Consider the following 22,357-nt stretch of genomic DNA (forward strand, 5'->3'; position numbering starts at 1 on the left):
AATGTTTGAAATTTCCGAACCATAACCGTGAAAAATAATTTGAAATGAGCTCTTGAAAATGAACAGAATCATTTCATGTGCTTAACATTCCCCATTCGCCAATGTCAGAACAACCTCAGTTCTGCACGTCAGTGTAAAGACAGCAACACTCCCCTCGCTTTGAGCCATCTCCATTTGTCCTGGATCGAAATGAAGAAACCGAGCTCGAGCCTGTGAAAGCCTGCACGTATTCAGACGCCCACACAGAAGACAGCCTGGGAGAAAATAGAGGCAGTTGATTCAATGTGAGCTAATTCATTCAGTCACTGTATGTCCCCTGTCAAGGCTGGTCCCCACAGGCCAATGCAACATCTGGATGTGTCCCCTCTGCTCTGTCTGCACAGCTTTCATGTTGCTCTCAAGGGATTCAGACATTTTCTCGGTCTGCCAAGTCTGTCTTGTTTATTTTGCATTCAGAATTGACACTTTTTACCATTATTGTCCAAGATTCAAGTTGGTCGGTAGCAACACTATGTGAACTTTGTTGTGCACATAGTGCACCCCTAATAAATAATTACACCCCTAAAAAGAATGTCCACGTCACCCTCTCTTCTACTGTACTTGATCTCTTCACAGTGGTCATAACCTCTTGAGATAACACATTCACCAGTGAGGGGAAATAAAGCCTTTGCTGCATTTAGACCCTTTATTTACACATTATATGCAAAAGAGGAAATCAAGTCACAATAGATTAAACACATGATGCCCTGAGCTTCCAATGTTATTTTGGTTGAGACCGTATGCAATTAATTTATTTCCATATTCCAATGAGAGAATAGAAAGTGTGAGTAATCCTCAGGGAGATTTAAACCAAGTGCAAAGGGAGGGTGGTAATCTTATAATCCTCTGTAATGTCGTAATGGTCTCTCCAAGCTTATCTAAACTAAACTAACTTTCCCAGCAGAATTCAATCACAGATACAGATGGACCGTAAAGAGTAATGTGACTAATGCTCCCTGTGCAATTCAACAATCTCATCTGCTGCAGCTCCATTAAAAAATATCTGCAATCCCAATTAAATATAGATCTTTGTAAATAAACAACATGAGTACAGACATGTAAGAGTTTCATTCCAAAATGAAACCCATGCTTTGTGCTTAAAGTCTGTAGATGCAGATTTTCTGCTAAAATAAATACACGATATTTAGAGGGAACTGTCCATGATGCTGTAACACCCTACTGGCTGACCAAAGCTGCAGCTGAAGCAGGAGGCGACTGGACTGGCTGAAGAAACTCTGAGGTGAAGACGGCCTCGGCGTACTCCTCCACAACATCCTGAAACTCTGCTGCCACGTCAGCCAGGGCCTCTGACAGCAAATCATCTGCCAGGCTGTGGGACGAGAGAGAACGGACATTAATATCCTTAAAACCAGGTTGCAAAGACATGAGAGTCAGTCTCTTTTGAAAGTTAGAAAGTCATCAGTAAACTTTAATCTGATAGAAAAGTCAGAATCTAACATCTGACAACTCACATTCTGCATCACAATAAATGAAAATGATATGTCAATGAAATTCATGTGACCACTGTAAGGGTTTCATAGAGGTCAAAAGAATGTAGTTAAATTATTCCCAAATATTCTTTATTGTTCCTGCCATAAATGTGAGAGTAGACCTTTTAAGATTGCTGAGTAAAAGTCAAGGGACTTAGACAAAATAATATATGTACATCACTTAAAAAAGGGGCGAGTAAGCTGACTTCCTAAGATTTCAAAGAAAATGTAAAACATCAGCCTTGTTTCATTATCTTCCAAAATGCAGGAGGTGTGATCAAAGCAGGTTTTTTCCCTAACCAGTGTGTCTACTAACATTCACAGCTGGACATGAAAAAACTCCTTGCCTTGAAAGACAGAAAATGAAGGAAAATAACTCAAAAGACTGGTGCAGCACCAGGCTAGATTCCAGTGTTTTGATCATTATCTGGGTCATCACACACACGCACGCACACACACAGGGATAAGTGCAAGTGGTGTACACTCTTGTATCTCCCTTACAGTGCCCCAAATACGTCAAATCATTAGATTGTCAGTGCAACAAAGCAATCAGAGTAATTGTGTGTTGTTGAACTACCTGTACCTTTGAAGAGTCAATGCATGAATACTTTGCTCTCAACACTGAATACAGACTGAAAATTGGATGGGAGCAGCCATTAGGAGATATTTCTAACACTAAAATGCTAAAAGACATGCTCGCCTTACTGAATGACTCTTAATATTCTGTATGTTAACCAATCCAAATACGATGAAATCCCACCACAAATGAAAATGAGCCATAAGTTAATATGCACTAGTAATTGTACAGAACAAGACTCACATTAATGGATGAAAAAATATGAAACTGTCTTGCAATGTATTTCAATAATCATCGGTCCAACAATATGAAAATGTATTTAAGAATTCAGACGAAGCTTTCAGTAGCTTGAAATATGTGTGTTTCCTGTGTTTTGTCTTTGCTAAAGTTTTGCTATTTTGCAATCAGTGTGTTAGCAGACAGAGCGCAAGGGGGGAGGAGAGGGGTGTTAGGCGCCACTAGGCGGCTCATTACCATCTCATCATGCAGACAGGTTTCTGCACTGTGTCAGAATAGCAGGGGGTGTAGATGTCTATATGGATGTGTTCTCTTTTGAGAAACATTGAGGTAATTGGTATCCCAACACAATATCCTTATTTTAACTCCAAATTCAGAAAAGCACAGCTCCATCTCTTGAAAACTTGGGTCCATTGATGTGGGACTGGTAACGAGCCACTGGCACAAGCAGCCGGATCCCACAGGTGGGATTGGGCAACAGTTTTTCAGCTCTGAATTTATGGGGGGAAAAAAAACAACTTACTGAGCTGTACACAAGACCACACATCTCTGTGACACAGAGGGAAAAAAAGATTAAAAAAAAAAAAAGTATCTTGTAGAAGTTGATATATCAAACACAACATGGACTCAGTACATCTGCAAAGATCAGACGCAGTCTTCTGCACTCTGCATTGCAGCAGCTTAAAAATTCTGTTAAGTATGCAAATGTGTGAGTGGGAGCGAAGAACAACAGCGAACACCAGGGACACACTGTGCAAACCATGAAGTGCATGATCCTTTCAGAGCGAGCCCTTCAGAGTCCACATTGCGTCTGTCAAACATGTCCAGGGACAAAACAGAGAGCAGGAAGGACAAATCTTGTTCCTATGTGGCTCTGGTGACACAAACTGAGCATGTGATACTGCTAAAATGTAGTAGAGATATTTGTATAAAACCTCAAAGACACAAAAAAGATTACTGAATTAGTTATAGACAGTTTAACCACAGATTCTGACACCCAGAGGGGGATCTAGAAACCTTCACAGTTAGTATTTTACCCGTCTGCGATGGCCCAGGGGTTGAAGCTGCCGACAGCCTCATGAGCCACAACACGCAGGTAGGCCTCGTAGTCTTCGCAGTACCGCCGGATGTTTCTCAGCATGCTGCCTGGTACAGAGATAACAGTCCCCTTGCTCCTCTCCACTGGGCCTGGGAACACGGTGCTGTGTCTGGGCTGCGCTTCATCTTGGGATGCCTCCTCTGTCAGGCTGTTCTCAGAGAGGACGCTGTGTCTGAGGAAACACAAGAGGATGCTCATGAGGCAAGGCATACAGGTGGATTTTCCTTGACACCTTTTTATTACCTTGAGCATTCTCACCGTATGAGCTGGGTGAAGGGCTTCTAAGGGCTGTGGAGAGGAGGCGAACTCATTTATTGACGAGGGTGTCAGAATAGAGTGCGGCGCTGTGATTGACCAGAAACACTTGCTGTTATAAGGCTGAGAATGATGAATTTAGGAGAGGTGTCAGTGCACAGACCAGCTCTCCCGTCAGCTCCTTGCTCAGAGTGAGTAGGGGCTCAGCTGGGCATTGCCATGGTCTGGCTTTATAATCCTCTCTGCTTGGACAAATCAGCCTGGCTGTTGCGACGGCGCTCTCGGTGCTATATTTAGTGTTGCAGCAGTTCCCAAAGCAAAGTGCCTCTCTATTGTGCTCCCCGGCCTCAGCTGAACCTGTTTCTGTTTTGACTGTGGGGGCCGCAAACTGCGGGGTGGCCATAAATATCAAAGTGTCAGCACAGTCAGCTCTGCTTCCAGTCTGAAATGGGTCGATTTACTGTCTGATGGGCATCTCAGGACCAACGTGCCGAAAGCCAACAATACAGCGCCCTGTAAATTCACTTCCTATTTATAGAGTCAGAACAGCACCCACGCTTTTTGTACCATATAAAAAAACCACATGAATCAGCCTGCTATTCCTGTTAACAAACACCATTCAGACAAATCTACAAGATCGACCTTGAATACATATCTATGAAAAGGGGATGTAACAATAATTATCACTGCAGTGTCACATGCAGTTGTTTGCCTCCACCAGCCAGTTGAGTTGCAGTTACCATCCGAGTCTTTCCAGACTCGTATGTGCCCATGACAGTTAACAAAGCTTCAAATTTGGATACAAAAAAGCTACAAATTCTAAAACACGGATGCTTCACACACATATGTTCGACCCGACAGCACAGAAGATCTACACAATCAGCACAGTTTCAAGGTGGACACCCAAGATTAGTGTCACCAATCCGACCAAATGGCTCTCCTTCTGTTCCTGAGTCATGGTGTTGAATAGTGGCCAGAAACAGGTTATTGCAAAATATGATGATGTCACAGAGAAGTCGACCTTTGACCTTTTAGATATAAAATGTCTTCACTTCATCATTTTATCCTATTAGACATTGTGTACAAATTTTGTCATAATGAACGTATGAATTCTTGAGTTATGGCCAAAACGTGTTCAGAGGTCACAGTGACCTTGACCTTTGTACACCAAAGTTCATCCTTGAGTCCCAAGTGGAAATTTGAGCCAAATTGGAGAACGTTTCCTCAGGCTGTTCTTGAGACATCGTGTTCATGAAAATAAGACAGATGAGGTCACAGTGACCTTGACCTTTGTCGACTAAAATCTAGTTTATCTTTGAGTACAACTGGTTGTTCTGAAGAGGAATTTGAAAACATCCCCTCAAGGTGTTCTTGCGATATCTCGTTCACGAGAGTGGGGCAGATGGACAACTCTAAAACATAATGCCTCTGACCTTAGCAATCAAAAATTACTAGCTAATGTTATGACTATGAAAGTGTTAATGGTACCTTTTCTCTTTATTCGGTCCTATAAAGCTAAATAAGAGTGCTACAGGACAAGAGGCAGCTGCATACGACATCTGTAGTGAACATTTCCGTAAACCTGTGTGTCCATGAGGTTGTGTGTGTTTCTGTGTGGACTGTGTTTGACAGGGGAACACAAATTAGATGGCTGAATCGACAAAAAAACATGCTCTTACCATCAAATCCACCCACCTACCTACAACTTGGCCCGCACGAAACCAAAACAGATAAACATCTTTAGCTATTAGCAAGATCACCGAAAGGGACTTTTAAGAAAAAAAAGCCTCAGCCATGTATTGCCTGGGAAACAGGGGACCTGGCAAAGGACAGTGCCATATGCGATACATCAAAAGGGACGCAGGCTGTGCTGAAGCAGAGTTGGACAAAGACGAATGTGACTCAGAGAGAGTACAAGGCGATTCAAGCCAGATTCACAGAAGCCCTGGTGAGCTCTTGACAACAGCAGGAAGGAAACAGGTGGAAGATGAATAGTGTGGAGGAAATCTGTATAGAGTGTGTATTTTCTTGCTTATTCAGTAATGCACTACTGTGAAATCTTTCATATTCCAGAAACAATCTCGTGTTTGACTCAAATCAGGTGGGACTACAGTGAATATAAGGTCACAACTGGAAGCGGAGGCAAAGCTACCAAGAAGCCATTTACTGTGCAACACAGCTTTCCGCTTGTTTGAAATATCTTGCCTGAGAGGACAACTGCGGCTGTAAACAAAGGGCTGGTGGATTGAGAGAGCAGATAAAAAAAATACATGAAAGGTTCAGAATATTGCTGAGTGGGGCTTTCATCTTTTCATTGATTTGTTTGACCTGCTGATGCAGCTGCAGTTGGTCAGTCAACATTAACCGAGAGGAGGGAGGAAAGTCGGGGTCTGTGTCTGGGTTCTTCACCATGGATACATAAATCTTATCTGCCGCTCTGCTGATGTTTCCAAAGATGAAATCTCTCACTCTATTGTCCCTGAGGTCGCTTGATAGCCCTCACACAAGCACAGAGACAGCCGGGGTAAAGAAGAATAGATGCTGTTTGGGAAATACTCTTTAGGAGGACAGTGCCAGTGTTATGTCTCATGATAGACGATGGAAGTGTTGAAATATTTATGTAATGTAAACAACTACCTTCCCACAAAATGGTGACGTTAACTCTCAACTCTCAACAAGCCCTACTGTTGTAAGTCATGACTTATAAGTAAACACTCGTCTCAGCAGAGACCGAAAGAACAGCCTGTCATAAACAATAAAATGAAATCCGCTTGCCCAGCTGGAACTGGATGTCAAGATAACATCAGAAAGACGTTGGACTCTAATGTAAGACGGAAGGTTAAATTTTGGCTTGAATGAAAATCTGGTTGACAATATTTCAAACGTCTAACAATGTTCCCGTTGTGTCGACATTGACATTTGCAGACAGTGGGTTTTGTTCTCAAGACCTTACGACTAAATGTTGTCACTCTACGTCAAGATGATGTTGGCATGACACATTTGGAAGAAGGATTTTGGTTACTTAACAACACAACTTGAAATTAACAAAATATCAACATCATCTGTCGTTAGTATTCTACCTCAAATTGATGTTGGTGCGAGACGGTGTCCTGACATTGAATTTGGGTCACCCAATATCACAACCTAAATATAACCAAATATCAACATCTGAGTTCCCCCATCTTTCCCCAAATCAGCTAAGAGTAATTCCATTTAATTAAATACATTCCCTCACCAGTCCTGCATGCCTTTATAACAGCACAAATCAGAAAGCAATAACTGATAACAGTCTTCCAGCATCAAACAATCCAACCAAAGCCTCAAAAGAATGTCTGTTGTCACAGTTTTTTCCTCGGTGTGTTTAAATGCGTGTGTGGTATGATGTTGCACGCATGACTGTTTTCCTGCTGACGGCAGCAACTGATGTGTCCCTCTGTGCTGAGAAATGTGAGTTATAAACAGTCAATCAGAGCTGAGACAACACATGATGTGCTCTTCACACAGTTTGCCGTTCCAAAGCCCCAAAATTAAACCTCACCATTCTGCCACACTCAACACTGGAAGAGTCAACACCGACAGAGGATTTACGCAATCCCACACCAACACAAAAACAAACTGCATTTTCAGGCTATTCCCCTCCACAGGAACTGATGCAAATCTGAATACAGATTTGAAGATTTTTTCACACATTTACAAATCTGATTATGCACACACAGATTCTTTACACACATCTGCAGATTCCAGTACACATTCACAAATCTCTGTGCCCATTTTAGAGATTCTTTTAACAAATCTAAAATCTGATTCTGAACACATGTATTGGGATGCAGTTACACACATTTGTAAATACTTTTGCTACAATAATGGCTCCATGCATGTGCTCCTTTAAGCTGCTCTTTTGCTTTAAAAGCAACATGAAAAGAGAATTATATCAGATCATCAATAATTCTCCATTCTGCTTAGAATACTTTATGCTGATTACTGCGCCAAAGTATTAATTATCTGAACTGTTGGCAGGTTTGCAAATATCTAGACTGACCTGAAGCTGGCTGCAGTTTCAAACACTTACTGGGACTTAAGTGTTTGCCACAATAAGAGTTTTCATTATCTGGAGAGTTACTTCCGTTAATGAGGTCAGTGTGTTGACTTTGGCATCAAGCTTAGGCTGTATCATTAAATCGAGCTTGTTTTCTTGGACATTAATGCAGCTCATTTCCTCAGGCTGCAAATGAAAAAAAAAAAAACAACAGTCAAATGTTGTTTCACAGTTATCTTAACTGTGAGACTCAGAACCTATTACTTCCTGTTAAAGACCAACACATTCTGACAACATCAACAAAAGCTGAATTCAACATGCAGACCGCAACAAGTTTAGGTGAGGCTGGCTCTAAAGACCTGTTCATGTCTGGTATAAACATGAGTCCTGAGTGACCGCATCACAAGTGGGCAGCTTTAAAGGGAAATTTCAGTTTATTTCAACCTGTCTCCTATCGTCCTAAATTTGTTTCAAGTGACTAGTGACATAAAAATAATAGTTAGCATGTTAGCCGTTAGCCTAGATACAGCCGGGGAGCATAGTAGCGTCAGACCTTTTAAAACGTAAGCAAACGGGCAACCTTCAAGTGCAAAGTTAGTCCACTAAACAAGCTTTTTTTCCACAAAGACCGCCTCATATCGTTAGGATAAATGTCAGAGAACATATAGAAAACGACATGTAAACGTTTTGTCTTACCTTACCGGTGTGGTGCCATGTTTGTTTACCATCTAGCTTTGCTTTCCAAAGCAAGGCCAAAATACTGCGAGAACAAGCAGCGATCTCATACCGCGCCAGGTCTGATGCTACTATGCGCCCCAGCTGTATCTAGGCTAACGGCTAACATGCTAACTATTATTTTTATGTCACTAGTCACTTGAAACAAATTTAGGACGATAGGACACAGGTTGAAATAAACCAAAATTTCCCTTTAAGTACTGGTGTGAATGCACCCAATGCGGCCTCAATGCATCCTGACAATCGATCACTCAGACGACAGATTCTCTCAGCAGTGTGTACACTAATGGGTCCTGGACCACATTGAAGGTTCCCCTACTCTGCTGACGTCCCAGCCCAGATAAGCAAATTGTTGCTGCTGTTACACAGGTTTGATGTAGCCCTGAAGGTCTCCAGAACCGTTTTCCTCTTCGCGAACGTTCAGTTCAATGTCTGTTAACACTGCAGCAAACTAGACTGTGTCATTAAACCTGATATAACTGTCAGTTAATGTTAGCCGTGTGATGCTAACAGTTGGCCCTGTCATTGTGTGTGTAGTTGGACTCCAATAAACTGTTCCTGGTGCAGAGCTCACACTTCCTTAGATATAGGCTCCTAATGATGATAAATTAAATGATGTGTTCATTTGCATATAGAGCCAGGAACTAAGATCCAATCACAAGTGGTTACTGGAGATAGATGTGGAGACGCATTCTAATGCCAGGTGTGAACAGACAGACTTAAAGCTGTCCACTTGTGATCCGATCACCCCGAATGCATGTTAATGCTCGGTGTAACTAGGCTCCCATTGCTCATGTGGTTCGTGCTGTAATGTATTATGTGTATTTGTTTCGGTATTCCTGGTGCAACGGGCTGCAGGGTTTTGTAATAAAACCTTTTGTTTACTTCATCTCATCTGTCAAGTGTTGTGAAATGTGTCACCAGGGTCAGTTTAGAGCCTGCAACACTGCAGCACAGGTCAGTTTACAGAGCAACTTCTCGACCCCCAAAGACAGCTTGATAAAACAATGTGCCTACTAAACACAATTTCCCTTTCTAGCTCGCATCAAATGACTCCCTACTTCCAACTTTATTACTTCTAAAGGGAGCAAGCACTTTGGAAAAAGACTTCTTGTCTGTCTACAATAACTTTCAGCTTGCACCTCATTGTAGGGTATAAAAGTACTTAGCAGCCGGCAGGTAACTACTAAACTGACTGGGTGTTCATTTAGAGCAGGAAAAGGTGACTAATGTGGTCAATGTATTAGAACCTATGGTAATTATTTTTCCCAATGATAAAAGTACAATCCAGCAAACTTGAAGCCACATAATATTATTTCATACACATAACCACCATCAATACAAACAAAGTTGCATCGTCATATTGAGTGGGACATTTTAGCAATCCCCCCATCTGGCTGTTTAATTGAGATATGTTGAGGAACACTGAAAGGAAAAGAAGCTCTGTGATGCCATGATGTGTGAGTCAACAGACAGCAAAGCTACCCACTCTCAATGCTGCTGAATTTGCCCATCACCATCAATGATTACTAAGGAACTGTGTTTGTCAGTGCACTGACAGAAACCAATAGTCATTACTCTGACTACAGCCAAGAAATCTCAGATGTTCCAATTAAAAACATCAACCAATAGATTACCTTTAAAGAGAATACATAATGTATAGACACTTGTTGTATAAAACAATAATAACTTGATGTTGTCTTGTGATCTATATTTGTAATTAATTTAGGTCAATTTGCAGAGATTTGTTTTTCACTTTGACATCAAAGATATTTTTCTACTGATCAATGTCAAAAATGCTAATTACATGGACTGTGATTCAATGTGTTAAGAAAGGAAAGATGAAAAGGTCTAGCAGGGTGCCAATGTTTTTTTTAAAAGGTACTGTAATTTGGACTGAGGGTAAAAGCGAGGCAGGCAAGTCTGTCTCTGTTTTATGCCACAAGGATTCAGAGAGTTTCAGAACAAATGAGCTGGCAGTTCTCAAATGTGTCCCTCTGTTCAGAAGCTGCAAAGCTGAAGGCTCTGAAGAAAGAACAAGTCATGATAAAACATAACACATCCTTAAAAAGACTAGACACTAAATAACTGACTTCCAAACGCCCATGTTGGCCAAAAAATAGGGCTATTACTTGATGGATGTGTTGCGAAGACACTGTCTAAGATGAGTCACAGTGGATCTTGGGGCAAAGTTTCCATTGAGGGAAGTGAACCCGAGGCACTCTGCGTTCATCCGACTTGAATTTGCTAATGCTGCTGCTGCTTGAATTTGTTAGAAGCAGCATCCTGCTGGCTTGTCTGTGTCAACAATTTCTAGTCCTTCCGCTCCTTTTTCTCTTCCTTCCAAGTTCCTTATTAACTTAAGCAGAGGAGCAGCTGCAGCCAAAGCCCTGGGCAGTGGAGGGTCTCTCTGTGGAGTCTGCTGCCAGAGACAGGAATAGACTCTGCCCTGGGTGCGGTAGCCACCAAGTGAGTTTTTGTGGGATGAGTAAGGCCTCCCAGTGGGAGAATGATTACAGGGCAACAGTACGTCATGTGGGAAAAAAAAACATTAACTGTCCATCGTTGGAAATACATTAACCACATTACTTTTCATCACAGTTCTAGAGGGCCAACCAAACCATTAACAAATGACTTCCTGTGGATGATGCTGCTAGTGCTTTAATTTCATAGCACATGCACAGAGAAGTCTTAAACTGCAATTTCATTTATTTTTCATTAGAAGTCCATAAAAAGTTATTTAGACTCTCTGAGCAATCAAAACCCAACATTTCAATAAGTCTATTTTTTTTAAACAGAAGGTTATATCATAATGTCATTTAAGCATCAATATTGTGTTGGAGCTGAGACTACCTAAAAGGAGACTCAGACCTTTAATTTCAGCTCAAGAGATCGTGAAGGAAGTTAAATAGGTCAAACCCTGATACTGCACCCCAGTTAATATTCTGGGAGGACTCCAAAATTTCCCTACTGCCTCTTTAAGATAAATAAAACAGCAAGGAAGGGAAGCCATCAACAAAAGATGAGAAGTACAAATTCTGTGAGCGTACAAAATGTGTAAAGGAAGTAGTAACCCACCCAGTCTCCACAGGTTTCTCTAGGACAATGTCAGCTGCAGAGCTCTGCCTCAGCACTGGCCTTGTGAGCCTAATTGGCTGAGGAGAGGCTGGCCCGGAGCCCGCGGCATGGCACTGGGGTCCTGGGAACAACAGAGAGAAAGGGGAGGGAGGGGTGGCGGTGGTGTGTGTCGAGAGGGATGGGGTGGAGCAGGGGACAGACAAAAAGACAGATGAAAAACAAGCAGAGCATAGACTCAGAATGACAAGTATTCACCTCCTCTCGTCAATTGTAGCTGTGTCTCCACCTACAGGAGACACCAGTGCAATACTTTCTCTACATGCAGTTAAAGAGGATAAACACCAGTGCGTTTGTTTGTTTTGTTTTTTTTTTTACCTGCTGTTCCTGGTCGGTCCCAGTAAAGAGGGTCTGAGTAGGTGATAGAAGCAAACCGTCTCCTCACTTCCTCCTGATCTCTCTGCTCAGACACACGCACACGCACGCACGCACGCACGCACGCACGCACGCACGCACGCACGCACACACACACACACACACACACACACAGATAAATGCATTTTAGAATAAAAAAGACAGTCCACCTGCCAATAGAGACTCCATCGGTAAACAACACCAGACCAAAGCTGTCACAAGAGCTCTCTATAAATAACAGCCCGATCACTGGTGACCTTTCGGGGTCCATGCTGACCTTCTGCTGGTGGGCCTTTCTGCAGAGCAGCTCTCACCTGTATCTCCTCCATACGAAGCAGCATACTCTCCAGGGTGGGGGCCTCCAGCCTACACTGAGCAATGCCCTCCAACTGTCTGTCTGCCTCAGCCGCCCACGCCGCCCGTGCAGTGTCCTCCAGCAGATCTTCAAGGAGCGCCTCACTCAGCTGCTCAGCACTTTCTGCTGCCTGTGGAGGACAGCATTCACAAAAAAACCCATTAACAGATACAAGCATAAAATTGAGCTGAATTGTTCAGTTGTGGTTGTTTAATTGTGGCCATGAGACCAAATTCAAACTTTATTCAATAGCAAGGCCAATTTTCCCCTCTCCCCCTGTGAATTATTGGCAACAGCAGTGCAGCTCACCCTCTCTGCAGCCTGCTCAGACAGCCGATTCCTCAGCGAGGAGCTGACCCTGTTCCTGGACTCACCAATCTGCTGAGGTAAACAGACAAAAACAAACTCAGTCCCACCCATCCACAGACAGCATCATTTACTTCCTTTTAGTTGACAAAAACAATATGGGTACTTAAAAAGTCACATTTCATTTGACTTTCGGAAAATCCAGAGCTAAACACATGCTCATTTTTTAATTTTATTTTAACAAATAAGACGTATTGATTGTTTCCCTCTTCTACAATGGAGGTAAAATCTGGCACCACCCAGGCAGAAGATAAGTCTTCCTACCTGTGCTTCATCCAGAAGGGGCTGAATTCTCTCTCTGGCCTCCTGCTCAGCCCTCTCAGCCCATCGAGTTGGCGAGACAACTTCTGACCTGTAAACCAAAACACACCCACACTATAAGCTGTCACAGAGGAAGTTCTATTAATATAAACACATTTAAATTGAATTCACAGGCCTGATTACAATCTACACAAAACAGCATTTGTCAGACTCTGTGTTTGCCTAAATATTCACATGTATTGTGATTAAACAAGGTCAAAACTATAAACTCATCAGCACTCTGCATGGAGGCAAACCTTGTAAACACCGTAGTGTGTTTATCGTGGAGGCCAATTAATTTACTCGCAGAGCCTGACACACTACTCACAACGACTCCATCTGAGGTCAGTTCAGTGCATATTAACTGGAAGGAGATTATTGACGAATGTGACATGAGCATTATATACAAGAAATAATCTGTACTTGTGTAGTTGTCCACTGTACATTACTTATCGCCTGTGGAGCAGGTGGAGCAACCGACTCCTGGCTCATCACTCAATAACATATGATAGCTCGCTGAATTCAGCCCCATGCCATAAAGTTTATTGAACTATTCTTTACTCCTTAAAAAGTTCAGTCCCATTATAGATGTATTATGCAATCTATACTGATGTGTTTTGATGGGTTTGCTGTCTTGCTGTTATTTACAGTATTTTTTTTTATCAATATTTGGGGCATATTTTATTGTTTTGAGTTCATGGATTAATTATAGTTGTGGCAGGTTGAACAGTCATCATTAGATTAGGCCCATTTGTCACAGCAGACATTTCACCACATCAGCAAGAAATGCTGAGGTGGAACGAAAATGTTGCACTTCCATTCAAGTGTCCCAAATACCCACTATGCAAAAAATCAGTGGCACCCTCGCACTTGCCAAGTACAGGCCTATTGCTTGTGTCGGTGTGTGTGAGGAAACAGAAGCATGAAGGTCAAACATTAATGCAACTAAAGCTTCATGGACCAAATGTTAACTACCGCCCATGCACTGCTCACGGCACACTGTGTTTTGCCGCTGGCCTTGTAGAATTAAACCATCCAGTGCTGATTGGATGTTGCTGCAATTCTGACCTGCATTATTTTCTGTTATTTTGTTTGTAGGTAATTATTTCCATCCTGTAATTCCCAATGTTACTGTTTATTTAATAATGAGGCCTGGTACATTGAGCTCTGTGTGGCAGGTTAATATTTGGATTACTGTCTTGATTTATGTGTTTTTTTTAAGTGGCATTACTGGTGGGAAATGTTTCTTATTAAGTAATCTGACAAATGTTTATGCAGGATACAGAACACGTCTAAGCATATATCATTATTATTATAAACAGTGTACTGTGTATTGTACGGTGACTGATAAAGCTCTACCCCTCTTGTGCAAATATTACTATGATCCTGTCCATATCAAAGAGGCACTGTGGAGTTTTCTTATGAATTTCTTATGTTGCAATTTGGGTACAGATGTGATCAACAAAGTATCTGCTTTTGTTGTCTGGATCAATATCTGACAACAGATGCAACATTACGGCAAGTATTTCTTCTGTACCTTAATGTCTTAATGCGTTCAGTCTCTTCTTTACTCAGTTGGTTGAGCTCTTTCAGCCTCTGCATCGTCATCTTATCCAGCCAGGCGTTCCTGCACCAAGCCAGTAATCATCAAATGAAACAAAATGCAAGATCAATTAAACATTTCACATAAATACCTTATAATCCCCATCTCTAAAATCAGGCTGATGCCAGCCCCTGATTAATTGGAAAGCACAATTGTAGTAATTAAGATTTGATTAAACAGAGACATATGTGGAACACTCAATCAATGTGGTGCTTATAACTGCCGAAAACAGGCCAACTATTAATCATTCACAAAGAGAAATGGCCTCAATCCAGCAGCCACCTAGATTAATTTATTGGGAAGAATTAACGTTGAATTAGAACCAGAGTATTGCCTGTGGCTCTCTGCAAGTGGGGTCTGACACATAGGTTAGAAATAACTCACTGACTACAGAAGGACGACTCATTAAGAGTCCATTCATTTTTCTTTTTCCTCTTGCTTGAACAGACAGACTAATATAAGTATGCCTATGTAAAGTATAAAGAAAATATTATCTTATCTGATAAACAGAGGAGATTCAAATCTGGATATACTGTAAGTCATAGGAGATTCACCTTAATGCTTCATTCTGAGCTTGTTTCTTCCTTTCTGAGCTCAACCCCGACTGTGCTACCAAACCACCGGCCACCGTCTGCCTTGGAGGGCTGGGCGACGGCTTCACGGGAGAGAAGAGACATCGAGGCTCTGGTCTTCTCCTCTGAGGGGATCTGTTAAGATAAAAGCGGACAGATGAAAGCAAACACTGGCACAGACGTATATACACTGTACTAAGATGGGTCAAAAAAAGATGGTGCGGGAATTGAGTAGGAGGAATATGGAGAAAAAGAATCACTGAAAGTTAAAGAGAAGACAATTTACACAAACAACCTGCAGCAGATTTATATTGGCCTCCCATACACACATTTTCCATGTCACATTTTTTAAGATAGCTACCATTCCTAAGAGAACGGACATACTGTAAACTTGGTAAAAAGGATAGCTGAATTATGAGTGTGCTACGGCTGATGTTATGTTTTTTTGTGCTGTGTTTTAACATTATTATTGTGGGGCTACAAATTTGGCAAAGCCTATAATCACACAGTGAATGCAAGCTATTAGTCCAGCAGGTAATTATGCTATTTTTCCAATGGTGCCTGCTCACGTCCACCATCTGGATGAAAAAAGAACTGCTTATTAGACAGGTCTCTCCTGGCATTGTTTTCCCCTTATATTTTTAAATGTTAATGTCAAGAGCACGTTTATTCATTCGTGCATTAATGATTAATGAGCAGGTGATTCACACTGTATGAAAACTGTTGCCTTGACATTAAAGTGTCCGACTTTACAGTACAAAACAGTGTAACCTTTGTTATGTAATGGCTTCAATCATCCAGTGTGCACGGTGAGTCAAAACACTGGTGAGCAATAATAGGCTTTGATTTTTAAAAACTGAATATGTCATCGGCTGTACAGACAGATAAAAGGCTCACCGCTGTGGAGGAGGAGAGTGAGGAGATGTAGGTATCCAGGGCACAGAGGCCTCTTTCTGGGGGAGCTGGTTCACTCTGAGCTGAGAGGAGACTGTGGGCTGCTGGAAACCTGCTGGTCTCTGGTTACGCTACAGCAAAAAATATAAAATATATGTTTATATCGTTTACGTGTTCATCACATTGTTTAAATCTTCGTGACCACTGCCACACCCTTGTACCCCTTTTACATAGTCCGTAGAAAAAAAATGGACGTAGCTACCGTGACGTCACCCATTGGTTTGTGGGCTGCTACTTCGGCATTTTGGCTGTCACCATGTTGGTTTTTTGGAGCCAGAAGTGATCATATTTGGATAAGAGGGTGGAGCTGTGAATGAGTGAGGGGTGGATCTGATGTGTAGACTGTAGACGCCTCACAGATAACCTCTCACCCAAGCAGCCCCGCCCTTAAATATGTATAATTTTAAACCTTAATAAAATTAAAACGGGTGAGTTACATAAAAAAATTATCCCTTGTACAGTCGTCATGAGGGGGGAAATTAGCTATAAAGTCCAAAATCATTTTAGATGATGTAAACATGTTAATTTCAGTTGTAAAGTTGAACAATTTAACATGGGGAGTGACAGGGACTGACTCGCATCCAAGGACCTGCAGTTGGCTTCATTTTGTAGCCCCAAATGAATGAAGCATTTTCTGCGTGTTACAACATATGTAATTAAGTATTGCATAAGCACCTTCATTATGATGTTTGCCTTCCTTCTCTCAGGGCGTTGAACCCCTCCTTCTCTGCAGTTGGTGTTTGCCTGAAGTCGTCCCTGCAACTCTCTTTCCCTCTGGGCGAGGCTCTCCAGGCCAGCCCTGAGCACCTCTTTTCGGTTCATGAGCTGGTGAAAAGTAGTTTTGGGCCTCTGTGAAGCCGTTCTCTTACCTGCTGACACAAATAAAATAATGAAACATGTGACTTTTTTGTCTTAAATTAATTAATCCTATGTACACAGAAATTAAGGAATAGCTCTGGCTCTTCAGGACTATTTAACATGAGTAAATCAGTGTGAAACCTGGGGGCTAAGGCATGATGCGACACATCACCTCCAATTAGCCAATTAGCTTACACTCTTGACAACCACTTGGGTCCCTAAGCTCATTGTAGGTGTTTGTGTCATCTCTTCCACAGGATGCCTCTCAGCCAAATAGGAGCCAGCAGGCGTTAACTGCTCATAAGACTAAGCAGCGGGAGACCGCGGGGCAGAGTTCTGCACTTCAGTTCCTGTTTCCCTATCACTTCTTCATGGCTCCTTATCAATTTTCAGCCTGGTGCAGCCATTTAGGCACAGTGGGAGGCCCAAACACAACTGCACAAAAGCCCTTAGGTGCATTCCAAATACTCCAGAGACAGTTTGTCCTTTGTCAAAAGGCTTACATACAATTTACTCTCCGTGCAATTTTCAAATGCTTGGGCAGTTGTTGGCTGTTTTGATGAATATTGTTGCTTATAGTACAAGGAAAACTGAGTATAAAATTACTCATGAAGTTATACATTTACAAATGTCTTACTAAAGAGAAGTAAAGGTGTTTTAATCCAGACAAAAGAAACACTCACCACCACGGGCACCTCTTTTGGGGTTTCCCGGTTTGCAAGGCCCTCGAATAGTTGAGGTGCCAGGACCCTTGGGTGCACTAATAGGTGACTTGCTGCGATGAGGAGACCTCCTGTGTGGAGGACATGCTGGGGCCTGCATCTTTTTGAGCAGCTCTTGTTTACTGAGGGCAGAATCCAAAGTCTAAAAGGAACACAGTGACGAGACCTTAAAATCTTGAGATTTTTTTACTCACAAAAACAAAAATTAACTAAACAATCCCTCAACAAAACAAGATGCATATGTAAAGACTACATAACATAACATAACAAAGACAATCATTTGGATAAGATTAACTATAAACCAAGAGCCATGTGCAGTAATAAAGCATAAGGATGAAATGACATGAATGACCACGAGCACTGACTCAGCTTTAATTTGTGTGTTTATATCAACACCAGGTTAATGCTGTAGGAACTGCACACCTTCCTATACATAATCTCATCTTCTGGAGGACAGAGAGTAACTAGAAAGGTTAACTTAGACATAAATAAAGTCATCTTATTTTTAAAAGCTGGTCAATTACAGCCATTAGTCTGTAACCTACATACAATGGCAGACGCTTGAAACTGGGGAACTATAAAAAGAGCCCTACATACGATACTAACCATATTACCGTCTAAACACTTTCTGATTATTAACTTATGCTCCTTACCTCTAGTTTCTGCAGGATGTTGAGAGCCGTCTCAGGCACAGCTGAACCCTGTTCTACTTCAACCTTGGCTGAGCACAAAGAGAGTTGGCGAATCAGCTGGCCCAGCTCTTTGTAATATGGGGGTACCTTGCCATGAGATAGATCTGAAAGCTGGTGGATAACAACTTGTAAGGCCCTCAGAGTTCCACGGTGGGCAGCTGCAAGCCTGTTTATCGCCATGGACTGGAGGAAGAACAGAAATGAAATCAGTTTACCATCAAATACAACAGATAACTTAATAATTTTGCATAGCTGGCAAAACTTTAAGAAAACTCCATTCAGCATACTAATTGAAAGAATTATTGAATGTGGTGTCATGTGCCAGTAACTGAAAATTACGGTTATAACAAACAGCAATGTCTTGTGTTTAATGCCTGTTATAGAAAGCATAGCATAGCACTAAGCAATGTGACAATGCTGCAGACATACCTTTTTGGTGTCCCATATCTTCTGGCTTTTTAGTTTCTCTATATCCTCTTGTATCTCTTTCACCTATTAAATAACAATTTAGGAGAGCAGCGTTCATAGATGAAAAGCAAATTACAAAGTCAGACATGGTTTATGCGGTTGAGATTTAAATACCTGTTGTTGGAGAACATAGATGACACGTGCTGACCGGGCTGCCTGCTTCTCTCGGCGCATCTCCAACCTGTTTTGCTCTTCAGGATCCAGTGGCTCCTCTATTTTCTCTCCTGTTGTTTAAATCCCAATCTTTATAATTGTTCATGATTACACATGCAATTTATAACTGTATGAAAAGTGTACTGATTGTGATGTATTGTAAGACATGAACATAAAGTAACACGCTGTTTTTGTGGGTTACCTCTGTTGGCTAGCTCTTCTACTTTCTTAATATACACCTCCAGCTCATTTTGTAGCTTGCAGATCTCCTGGCTTAAGGGAGCCTGTTTGCCTCCTTCAGACTGCTTTAGGCCAGGATCTCTGGTTGGGGGTGACCGGCCAATCCGAGGCATGGGAGAAATAGGATGCTTCTGGGGTGTGTGCACCGACCTTTTGGCTCCAGGTCGGGTTGCTTTTACTTTTGGACTGGAGGTCTTTACCTTGGTCTTATTTGGAGAGGCTGCAAGCTCCTATAGAGAGAGAAAAATACTTATTTTACTGAATAAAGCAGAAGTCATTCCTTGACTCAGACATAAACCAGTGAACCATTAGTTATAAAACTTGCACCGTTAATCTGAATCGGGTACCTGAAGCAGCTCTACATCACTTGTTTCCAGGAGGAAGGCCTCTTGAGAAGGTTTGGCAGGGGATTTTGTCAGTGACTCAAGTCGTCTTCGTCTCAGATCTCGCTTGGCCAGCTGAACTGCAGCCCGCAGTCTCTCCTCAGAGAGAGTGGTAAAGCTGATGGAGCTTCTGGTGCTGTCCACTTTCTCATTCTCCTCTAGCAGTGGCAGCAGCCTCTCTATCACAATGGGGGCTGGCGGGCGTACATAAGTGGCACGGTTGCTGGTACTTGCAGGGACGGCTTCATTGAACAATAGCTGTGGTGTGTAAGATATCAATCAGTCTTAAGCAGTCTTTTGTGTTATATAAACAGCCATTGTGGTATCAAAGTCAAATTTTGTTTGTTTTGTCCAATATCTCAACTTACAGATTTCACTTCAATCACTTCATTTGAACCCAGCTGCAAAGTTGTTTGGTACATTTAGTTAAATCCAGTGCTATCTAAAACAACAGCCCCACAACAAATTCTATCTTCATTAAGTGTTTTGTTTAAAATGTTTTTTTAAAAGGTGCTAAATGAACATTATGGACATTTTGGGGACTGCACTATTCGGTTCTGCTGAACTCCATACTGAGACGTTCAATGTCTCATTCAATAACCCAGCATAGCAGAAATCTTGGTATTATTTTTGATCGAAACCTAATCTTAGACAAAAATGTTAAATCAATGGGGCAATCCTGCTTTCATCATCTCAGAATCGTTTCAAAGATCGGACCATATCTTTACACCAAAAATCTGGAAACTGTAGACTACAGTAATTCCTCGCTCTCTGACATCAATAGAAAAAAAATTCTTTTCTGCTTTCAGTTCATCATTTTAACTTGAGCTAGGAAACATGACCACATTTCACCAAACCTGGCTTCCTTACACTAAATATCTGTTGCTTTTAGAATAGATTTTAAGGATTTATTGAGTACTTCCAAAGCCCAGAGAGACCTGTATCAAGTTAGTTATCTGATTTGATAATGCCCTACGTCCCTTCTTGCACCCTGAAATCCTAAAATTCAATTCAATTCAGTTCAATAGAACTGACTTTATCCCAAGGGAAATTCTTGTGCCAAAGAATGCTTCAAATTACAGTAACCACTAAGTACAGTAATCACAATTTAACGATTCACAACCAGGAACAACCAGCCAACCAGCGGGTTCCCAGGTCAGGGTCACTCACTGGGCCAGTTTTAGAGCAATATAGTATTAAATATGTGACAAAACATACAAATATACAAGATAAAAGTGTGCTCAAGGAGCTAAAGCAAAGCCAGTGCCTAACAGAGTAACAATAGGAGTACGAAAAGTACAAGAGTTACTAAAAATGAGCTAAAATGGTGGAAAAAAACAGACTAATGTCCATCCGTCCATCCATTTTCATCTGGCCAGCAGGCCAAGCAAAGCGCCCCAAACATCCCTCTCCCCAGCATCACTTTCCAGCTCCTCCTGGGGTACCCCAAAGTGTTCCCAGGCCAGATAACATACACAATCCCTCCAGTGTGTTCTGGGTCTGCCCCGGGGCCTCCTACCAGTGGGATGTGCCCAAAACTCCTCCAGCAGGAGGCACCGAGGAGGCATCCTGATCAGATGCCTGAAACACCTCAACTGACCCCTTTCGACCTCTTCATACTAATGTGTCACTCCTTATTGTTCTCAGGTCCAGACTGATTCACAAAGGTGATAGATCCTTTGCAGTCAGAGCTCCTAGACTTTGAATGATCTACCCGAGGAGATCAAAGCTGCAAACTTTGCCTCATTTTTTAAATCACTTTTTAAAACAACAACAACACCTTTGTAGAATAGTTTTTCTGCGATTTTACTTGTTTTATGACATTGGAACTCGTCTTACCCTATTTTTACTATGTACATCGTGTTTGTCTCTTAAATAATTTAATTATCACAATGTGATCTGTTTTTATTGTGAGGCACTTTGTAAATATGTTTTGAAAGGTACTATATAAAAAAATATGTTTACTATTATTCGTATTAGTATCTAGTTTATCGTCAGTAATTTAGATGGACTAAAATATTAGAAACACCCCAAACCACAGTCCCCTAAATGACCATAAAATGTTAACTAAACTAAACTAAACTAAACTATCAACATCTCTCTAGAACTGTTTCATGAAGGTTATATTAGGGTTTTATTGCAAGACTAACGTTAATCTATCAGGCTGAATTGGCTTTAGCTAGCTATACTAAATAAACTGGCAACTGAGTGTACATGCGCACAGGTATCGTAAGCTATCTAGCATGTCTGTAGACCCTGTAGCACAGGTGAATATAGCGGGTTTAAGATACTTCTTCCATTGTTGTTTACCTTGGTGTGGGACATCCCTGTAGTTAAATCGCTGTGGACGTTTCGAGTTGAATCTAAAGCAACCCAGTCTTTCCCTTGACTTTGCTGTACCACGGATGTGTGGGCAGACATTAGAGGAACAGCAACCGCCAAATTCAGTCACAATAGCAAACAATCATTGATGCATAGCGCATATAATAACGAGTTAGCATTAGCAAGCTAACTGCGCTTTTGAATTGAAGTTTGCAAACATCAAGTTAATCCCGACATAATCCATTCGACCATGGCCTGCAACGACTTTTTCTGTTCGTATCGAAACTATTAATTAGTTACGCACGTAGCGTGGCCAAAAGACTGTTAATTAAAGTACAGCACATGGTTAACGATTTAATTTTTAGTCGAAGCTTGGCAAACATTTGAATCGCCGCCATGACAACAACAGAAC

At 41.6% G+C, this 22,357-nt stretch overlaps 1 protein-coding gene across 3 annotated transcripts; it reads right to left on the reverse strand.

Moving 5' to 3' along the window:
- Nucleotides 1-486: 486 nt before the first annotated feature.
- On the reverse strand, nucleotides 487-22,356 carry kiaa0753 (KIAA0753 ortholog). 3 transcript variants are annotated; one of them, XM_049577442.1, is made up of 18 exons: nucleotides 21,934-22,356; nucleotides 19,588-19,881; nucleotides 19,203-19,470; nucleotides 18,962-19,071; nucleotides 18,809-18,871; nucleotides 18,341-18,562; nucleotides 17,649-17,829; nucleotides 16,783-16,976; nucleotides 16,051-16,178; nucleotides 15,136-15,288; nucleotides 14,516-14,605; nucleotides 12,943-13,030; nucleotides 12,622-12,693; nucleotides 12,272-12,442; nucleotides 11,922-12,003; nucleotides 11,547-11,667; nucleotides 3,381-3,614; nucleotides 487-1,369 (listed from the first exon to the last, which is right to left on the reverse strand). In XM_049577442.1, the coding sequence occupies exons 1-18, from the start codon at nucleotides 22,042-22,044 to the stop codon at nucleotides 1,216-1,218; spliced, it is 2,736 nt and encodes a 911-aa protein (XP_049433399.1). In that variant the 5' UTR covers nucleotides 22,045-22,356; the 3' UTR covers nucleotides 487-1,215. The 3 variants fall into 3 exon arrangements, with proteins under 3 accessions (XP_049433399.1, XP_049433400.1, XP_049433398.1); XM_049577443.1 differs by having other exon boundaries at nucleotides 12,622-12,690; nucleotides 16,783-16,979; XM_049577441.1 differs by having other exon boundaries at nucleotides 16,783-16,979.
- Between the last annotated feature and the right edge of the window lies 1 nt (nucleotide 22,357).

This window comes from Epinephelus fuscoguttatus, linkage group LG5 (genome assembly GCF_011397635.1).
Source record: "Epinephelus fuscoguttatus linkage group LG5, E.fuscoguttatus.final_Chr_v1".
NCBI classification, from domain to species: domain Eukaryota; kingdom Metazoa; phylum Chordata; class Actinopteri; order Perciformes; family Serranidae; genus Epinephelus; species Epinephelus fuscoguttatus.

What these genes read in the sequence shown, in the direction of transcription:
- kiaa0753 (XM_049577441.1), bottom strand. Translation starts at nt 22,044, where the DNA reads ATGTCTGCCCACACATCCGTGGTACAGCAAAGTCAAGGGAAAGACTGG. An exon ending in TCTATGTTCTCCAACAACAG is followed by an intron (nt 18,872 to 18,961) that starts GTATTTAAATCT and finishes GTTATTTAATAG; the next exon opens with GTGAAAGAGATACAAGAGGA. An exon ending in GAACGCATTAAGACATTAAG is followed by an intron (nt 13,031 to 14,515) that starts GTACAGAAGAAA and finishes TTTGGTTTACAG; the next exon opens with GTCAGAAGTTGTCTCGCCAA.